The sequence below is a fragment of the Papaver somniferum genome, unplaced genomic scaffold (genome assembly GCF_003573695.1).
Source record: "Papaver somniferum cultivar HN1 unplaced genomic scaffold, ASM357369v1 unplaced-scaffold_137, whole genome shotgun sequence".
Taxonomy (NCBI): domain Eukaryota; kingdom Viridiplantae; phylum Streptophyta; class Magnoliopsida; order Ranunculales; family Papaveraceae; genus Papaver; species Papaver somniferum.
In genome coordinates this window covers 10,549,985-10,557,407 of record NW_020622934.1, presented here as the reverse complement: position 1 = coordinate 10,557,407, position 7,423 = coordinate 10,549,985, and the positions used below count along the sequence as shown (strand labels likewise).

General features: G+C 37.2%; 1 protein-coding gene across 6 annotated transcripts; it reads right to left on the bottom strand.

Moving 5' to 3' along the window:
- Window positions 1-1,561: 1,561 nt before the first annotated feature.
- On the bottom strand, window positions 1,562-7,175 carry LOC113334802. Of its 6 annotated transcripts, XR_003352958.1 has the most exons (9): window positions 6,700-7,174; window positions 5,204-5,925; window positions 4,012-4,657; window positions 3,803-3,903; window positions 3,627-3,716; window positions 3,382-3,509; window positions 3,006-3,154; window positions 2,640-2,716; window positions 1,562-2,005 (listed from the first exon to the last, which is right to left on the bottom strand). XR_003352958.1 is itself a non-coding variant. In XM_026581011.1 (8 exons), the coding sequence occupies exons 2-7, from the start codon at window positions 5,852-5,854 to the stop codon at window positions 3,025-3,027; spliced, it is 1,746 nt and encodes a 581-aa protein (XP_026436796.1). In that variant the 5' UTR covers window positions 5,855-5,925; window positions 6,700-7,174; the 3' UTR covers window positions 1,562-2,005; window positions 3,006-3,024. The 6 variants fall into 6 exon arrangements, 5 of the variants coding, with proteins under 5 accessions (XP_026436796.1, XP_026436799.1, XP_026436798.1 ...); XM_026581011.1 differs by lacking the exon at window positions 2,640-2,716; XM_026581013.1 differs by lacking the exons at window positions 1,562-2,005; window positions 2,640-2,716 and adding an exon at window positions 6,516-6,601 and having other exon boundaries at window positions 2,888-3,154.
- Between the last annotated feature and the right edge of the window lie 248 nt (window positions 7,176-7,423).

Below are 7,423 nucleotides of genomic sequence, written 5' to 3'. Positions count from 1 at the left end.
CAAGAAAATACGAGTCACTTCGCCTTCCAATAACTGCTTCCTCATTGTGTATCCATGTTGATCGGCTAACCACTGAGATTGTTCCATAACCTCTCTACTATCCCACTCCCTCCTCCTAAAGGCTGCTCTTGCCGCGTAAATTTGCCTCAAAGTTGACAAGTTATTCTTATCATCCTCCTTAATCTTCCTAAGGATGTCAATTGGTTTACATGCTTTCATCGACCTTACCGTTTCCAATTGATGTGGTTTCAACCCACAAACGGCAGCGTGTCCAATAAGAGAATCCGGATCATCATGATTATGACAACCATTCATCACTTTATAGAGCTTGTATACCTTACCATTGGGTCCCTTGGGTCTATTAACTATAATCTTAAACGGGAAACCAAACTTCTTTGATTTAGTAATATATTCTCTTGTCGTCTTCTTCATGTGCGGTATGTTCTTTTCCCAGTAATTTTCTTGTATTCCACCTCTCTCACAAACAAGTTCCAAACGATCACAACTTGAACGATGACCTAAAACTAATGCGCATTTGATATCTATGATCTTGTCTATAAACCATTGTTTTGCATCATTCCTTTCTTTCCATTCCAAATCGGTGAAATAGTGGGCAGAGGTATCAGGACCTAGCAGAGACACGGGTTTGGGTTGATCTTCATTGAACGCCGAAACAATCTGCAACATATATCGACAAGTTGAGGATTTAGAATTGGTTTATGTTTCACAGTAGAGACAACCGATTATTAGGAATTGGATTATATGAGCAATTATAAAGTCCGCTTAAAGACTTGATGATTTCGGAGAAAAATTCCCAAATTTCACAATCGGTTGACGTTGCATAACATGTAATCCGATTTTCATCCTCATTTTTCCTGAGACATTTCGTCTTCACAATCGGATTACATATATACGTAAATGAACCTATTGTGAACTTCGTGTATTTTACGTGAACATCCAAGTGAAGGAATCGGCATATATACATCACCAACAAAAACCGATTTTGGTCACGTACCCATCGCGCCAAAATTTTACTACAATCGGATTATATGATGATGAACAACAACCGATTATTGTACCAAATTTGGGTATTTTACCCAAACTCGGTTTATGTGGTGATATCGAACCGATGCTGGGATTTTTTTTTGAAAATTTCCCCCCTTTTGGGCGATCGATTCGTGCAAATACTTGTTTGTAAATCGTTACAACTCATACCTGTTTATTTGAAGCATTATCACCTTCTTCTTCCTGGCGATATTGTTCTTGTGCTTGAATAATATCCTCAAGCATTCTTTGGTTGACATGCTCTTCTTCATTCAACAAATTATCTAACTCGGTAGGATCGAAATCAAATCTGATGCACCCACTACTTCATCACTACTGAAGTCTTCATCGTCACTATAAAGTTTCATTTTTGCTAAGAAAATCACAGACCCTAGTTTTTTTCCTTTTTCCCTCTACTTCTTCTTTCCCTCCAAACCTTAGAAGAGGAAATGAATTTCTACTCTAATCCTAACACTATAATCAACCCCAAACACTAGTTAATTTAACTAATACTAACTTCTTCTTTTTTTTGATACTAAGAAAGTTTATTGATTTAAATATGAAGATTACAACGATCTTTTTCCACTGCATCAGAGATGTCAGGTGGTAAAGTTTCCTCATAATGAAATTCAAATTATTATCTCTAGCCTTTTTAGCCAGAAGATGAGCTACATTATTACTAAGTCTGGGTACAGGCTTACAAAACCAAAAATTCCTATCTTTAAATTTAGTTCTGATTTGCAATATAATTCCTTGATTAAACCAGTGAACTTGCAGCTCCTTTTTTCATTAAGAGATCGAGCTATATTATCACAATCTACTTCAAAGATTACTTTACTGTAGTTTAGTTTCTCCATCCATTCCACAGCCTTCGCGAAAGCTTTACATTCGAAGTATTCCGCTCCATATTCCTCTGCTACCTCCTCATCCAGTTGTGCTCCTTGTGCTCCTATGCATCGTCCTGCAAAATTTCTTATTATCAGACCAATGCTCCCTTTTTTATTTATTGAAACTTAAGAACCATCAATATTAATTTTAACATATTCCACATCCGGTGGTAACCAATCTTTCACCTGCAAACTTACTGAAGTGTTATCACAATTTCTATTAATTTTAACTAATACTAACTTAATTAATCATCAGGACATATTAAGCATTAACATAAATAGGTGGATAAGAAATTTCTAGAGATTACTTTTTAATGACCCTTTTTGTTTTTTAATCGTAGGCCCCATATAATGAGACTAGGCTCCAAATTAGCCAGGCTCTCATAATCTTCCTTTTTGTCATTTTTGATGGATTTCCAGGGATAGATTTTCATCAAGACATGGTTCCCCTTTAGGCAGCCGTTTAGTAGAGAAAAAAAAAAAAAAAAACTCTTGTAACTCTCGAGTTTGAACATCTACAACAACACATGACTAAAGCGTTCTTACCAGAGTCATTCTTATCTTATTAACACTACTAGTTTTGTGACTATGAGGAAACTCAATTGATAACTACAGGAGGTATAGAAGGATCCATGAACCCCAAGGGGCAGCCATGATCTTCAATAACCTTCCCATCATAGATAGATGAGATTGAGTTGGGTTTTTCACCATTTAGTAAAAACCTTTATATCGCCATGAATCATGCTGAAAATATCATATTTTCTTCTTTAATCTACTTGGCCTTTCTGCATTTACAATGTAAGAGGAAAAAATTAGAGCAAAAATTTGAACAGGATCACGCCGACACATAGGTTTTTTTTTTTTTTTTTTTTTAAATGCGCTCTATAAATAATGAGAAGCCATAGCAAGGTACAAAGCATGTTGGTAAAAGTACTGCAACACTCTAAACTCTAAAATTAAAACAGAAAAATTCGGTATGTATTCAAATTATAACGATCCAACTATATGACAAAATTTAACCATTTACATTCACATCAAAAATAATTATGTAGTATAGTTGGGGTCAGTTATTACATATACAATGAAGTTGCATCTACTGCATCAGCTCCTGCACAGCTCTGTAGCATTCAAGACTGCAGAAGGGAAGTTTTGTCTTCGAATCACGATACCTATATGCATTAGTGCATGATGGACCTGCACACTTCTCACGCGGCGGAGGATAACTAAAAATACAATAACCTACATATCAGTTCCAAGTTTGTCTTGCAATATCTTTCGTCATGGCATCACAAGTCAAGGACATGTTTTCTAAAATTTATCAAGTACTAAAAAAATTCTCGCCTTCTACTAAATCTATATAGCTTTAAAGACACAAGAAGAAGAAAAAAAACAACCTCTCTTTCAATTCTTATATAGAATCCAAGATGATTAAAACAAAAAAGCTTCTTACCTGATAGGCTTTGAACTGAATAGACTTGGCAGGCCTATTTCTTGGGAAAAGGTAACAGTAGTCCCGGAAGGATTACTGGTCCATCTGATGGTGTTGGGTGGCAACGTTATAGCATTGTCAGCCTTCTCCTGCAAGAACCATTTTCACGTCGTTAATGCTGAACCATTGACAATTTAGTTTTAAACACTTGATGACAAGGTAATACAAACAGTAATAAAATATGGCCAGCTGTTCATTGTCATTACTTGTGCTATTTCATCACGGCGTTTCTTCAACTTATCTTCCCGCTTCTTCCTACTAGAATCCTGACCTAGTATCTTCCTGACTGCCTCTGCCTGTGACAATTATAGAACCAAAAATAAGATGCCAGGTTAAGTAAATCAGATGAATTTAAGAAAAAAAGAGAGAGGGATGAACAAACCTCGGACTCTCTAGCAGCCTTCTCCACTTGCAATCTCCGCCTTTGAGCAGCCTCAGCTTTCTTCAGCTGCTGCTCAACTTCAGAAAGCTTCTCCTTATTCTCTGCCATCACAGACATGTAAAACATCAACAAAGTCCCAAACGAAAACAGAAATACATATAGAGGGAAAAAAAAAGACCAAAACTTTAAAAAAAAAAAAACAAACTTACTTCTTGGAGGGGCAGGTGGTAACCCATTTGGGAATTCAATAAGACTTGTGCCAGATGCAGATGAGATGTCTTTACCCGACTGAAGAGCACGTTGACGGGTCGTGAGAGTCATTTCCTTCTTACCTTCCATCACCAAATCATCAGTGTCCTTCTTTAGCTTCTTCCTCTTCACATCTGGGTCCTCATCAGACACCAATTCTTCTACATATTCTGCATCATCGGATCCCCGATCTGATCTTGATTTCTTCTTGCCAGATCGAGATGAAGCATACTCCACATCATCCTTGTAATCTTCGTTAACCATTCTAATCTTAGAGACCCTGGATATCTTTCTATGCTTCTTGCTTCCTTTTTCCTCATCGTCATCACAATCAGCACCAGAATCCATCGAGGCCTTTGACATTCTGAGTTTCTCTAGGTACCGAATCTCCTCATCTTCCTCTCCATCATCAAATTCCCCATCTAATACTCGGCGTTTTGGGGGACGCTTGCTTTTACGAACTCCCTCACTCTCTTCAACCATCTTTTTCTTTGAAGATTCCTCTTTTACTTGACCAAAACCCTCACATGAAAAATCCTTCCATCGAACTCCTTGCAAACCTATACCCTTTGGGGAAGGAGGGGATTCATCATCATCTGAGTTGTCCTGAGACAGAAAACACGGAATATTAAACACTATTAGATTGTATATAGAAGATTATTCTTTAATATTTGAACAATCTCTTACCAAACCAATTTAATTCCCAAGTATTAAGAGTATTTTGTAGCCTACGGGGAACAATCCATATCCCATGCTCAAACAAATCTAATCTGCCAATAAGTGGGTATAAGATAGTGATTTCCAAGACAAGGGGTCCTGTAATAGTGGAATGATAATCGCCAACTGAAAAGGTATGTATTTAGGGAGGTCGTGAGTATGCTACAGAAAAGGCAAGTCCTTGTCATCTTTGACTGCATCACTTTATTGGGTTTCTTTTATCCCTCCGTTCTTGCAATCTATTTATTAGCAACAAAGATAGAACATGTCTACACACTAATGGCTTCTTATGAAGATCTAAATAGGCCTTGTGCAAATAAATTTGAACAATGCAAAGTGAAAATGACTCTGAGTAACAGATGTTTTCCCTAATTATAAATTGCTTTGCTACACAAAGTTGATTTTCATGATATAATTAAAGCAGTAATATACTACCTGTAGAATAAGCTTTGGACGTGGCCGAGGGGCCTCCAAAGAGCGAGACAACTTGATGGAAGGTTCACCACCAGAGGCACCATCAGCTGAAGACTTAGCATGTAGTGTACGAGTGACACCCCCAACTTTGAGCTTCACCTTTCTAAGCTTGTTCTCATTTCCTATTCCATCAGAAGGCCGTCTCTCATCGTTATTTCCATTTACCATATCGTTCTCCAGCTTATCTGATCGCGATTGAGAATGTTCCTCAACCTTACCTGTGCTTTTCCAATTAGCCGGGGCTAGCACACCTTCACTGCAGCGTTTAAGATCCAATTTGTTACGCCCATGCTCACTGCTGCCTTTATAGCTACCATTTTTGTAATACCCATCAACTTCTCCAAATGACCCCCCATCCTTCTTAAGCCTTTTATAAGAGGTTTCACCTTCAGCTTTGTTAGCAGATGGGACCCTAGCAGAAAGTGTATTCAGATTGAATTCTTTCCTCCGGAAATTTGCTTCATAACCATTGTTCTCATCACTTGAAACCTTGCTGACGTTGTCTGAAGGTGGGGTAGAAGAATCAGGACGAGGCCTCCGAGAAGCAGAACTCCGTTTCTTCCTCACAGCCTGGGCTACATTGTCGAACCCTGGAACACCAAAACCTTCCATAGTGGGATTACCTTCCAAAAGTGAGGGACGAGAAGCCGATAAATGTGGCCAAACCAGCAACGGTAAAAATCCTACAACAATGCAAAACACCAAAACACATAGTAAATGCTAAATTCAATGATCCCTTGTACATAACTACATCGTATCAGAAAAACAGATCGTAGCAATAAATCTAAGCTAAAGGCAGATTAAGTTCAAGTAATAACTCAACTAACAAAACAAAAAGAGCTCATAGAAGTTGAAACAAGTACACAGTATAGAAATATAAAATGATTTGGTGTGCAAATCAACTCAAGAAGTATGGGCAGAATAATAAGTAACCACCTAATTAATCAATATAACTAAAAGAAACACAATCTAAAGAAATTAGATAGGTGAAGTATCACATATGACAAGGGCATATACAAACCAAATGACATAAAAACAATCAACAGAAATAATAATACAGAAGCTCCAATGAGATCAAAAGACAAATATCAAACAGCATGACAACAAACCCCAAAGCAATCCACCAATTAAAAACAACAAATTAGCTACAAGAAAAAAACACATCATCCCATACAGCAAGCAAAAATCAAATCCATGAAAAACAATAACGCAACTCACATGAGAAAATAAGAAACTCAAATCAATCAACAGATACAAACCGCCATGAACTTACGTTGATAACCACAAACAAATGAAATCAGAGATGCCCAAATAACACATACCAAAAATCAACAAATCATCACACCCAGGTACTGAAACCTAAAAATCAACATACCCACAAATCAAAACCTAGGAAATCATGACACCCAGATACAAAAACATCCCCAAATCATGAAACAGAGAAGAAAGGGAATTACCTCGATCACCAGAATGAATAAGATTTCCCGAGTGAAAGGTTATTCAGAAAAGTCGACACAGTAGAGAAGATAACAAAGAAAAGGGGCAAAGGCAACAGAGGAAACTAGCGAGAGAGAGAAAAGATAATGATAGATAGAGAGAGAGAGAGAGAGAGAAAGATAGAAGGGGTAGTAAGAGTAAAATTGCTTTAAGGTCGGGTATAGAAGGAGGTCGAATTCGAGAAATTCGGGTTGTTGTTTTATTAGGGTTTGGTCACCATTATTATTTTTCCTCTTCTTCTTCTTCTCATACCATTTCTGTACTTGCAGTTGTTGTTCTACTAGTCCTGTTTTCGGAGGTGTAATAATAACCCTAAACACCTCCTCATCTTCCTTCCAATATCCCATTTTTTCTCCTATCTAAATTTCCTTTGTTGTTATTTCCTCCTCTTTCTTTTTATTTCTCCTCTCGATGGATTTTTTTTTCTTTTTCTTTGGCCTTTCTTTTCCTTCCTCTTGCAGGTGTGTGTAGAATGCGCATTTTAGTATACTTGCGCACCCTTTTTTGTTCGTATATTTCAGTTAGTAAATAAGTGGGGCCCACTTTTAGATATCTAACGGTTGAAATCAGCTGCATTGACATACAAATTTTCTGGACTTCTTTTTCACATCAAAACTAGTCGAATAAAACCAAGGTGACCAAACATGTGGTACAAAAAATCCAGCCATATTATTTTTAATAAAT

Excerpts from the sequence above, each read along its gene's own strand:
- LOC113334802 (XM_026581011.1), bottom strand. The coding sequence starts at position 5,854 with ATGGAAGGTTTTGGTGTTCCAGGGTTCGACAATGTAGCCCAGGCTGTG. Across the intron at positions 3,717-3,802 it reads AGGCTGCTAGAGAGTCCGAG|GCAGAGGCAGTCAGGAAGAT; the intron begins GTTTGTTCATCC and ends TAATTGTCACAG. Across the intron at positions 3,155-3,381 it reads TTCAGTTCAAAGCCTATCAG|TTATCCTCCGCCGCGTGAGA; the intron begins GTAAGAAGCTTT and ends TTGTATTTTTAG.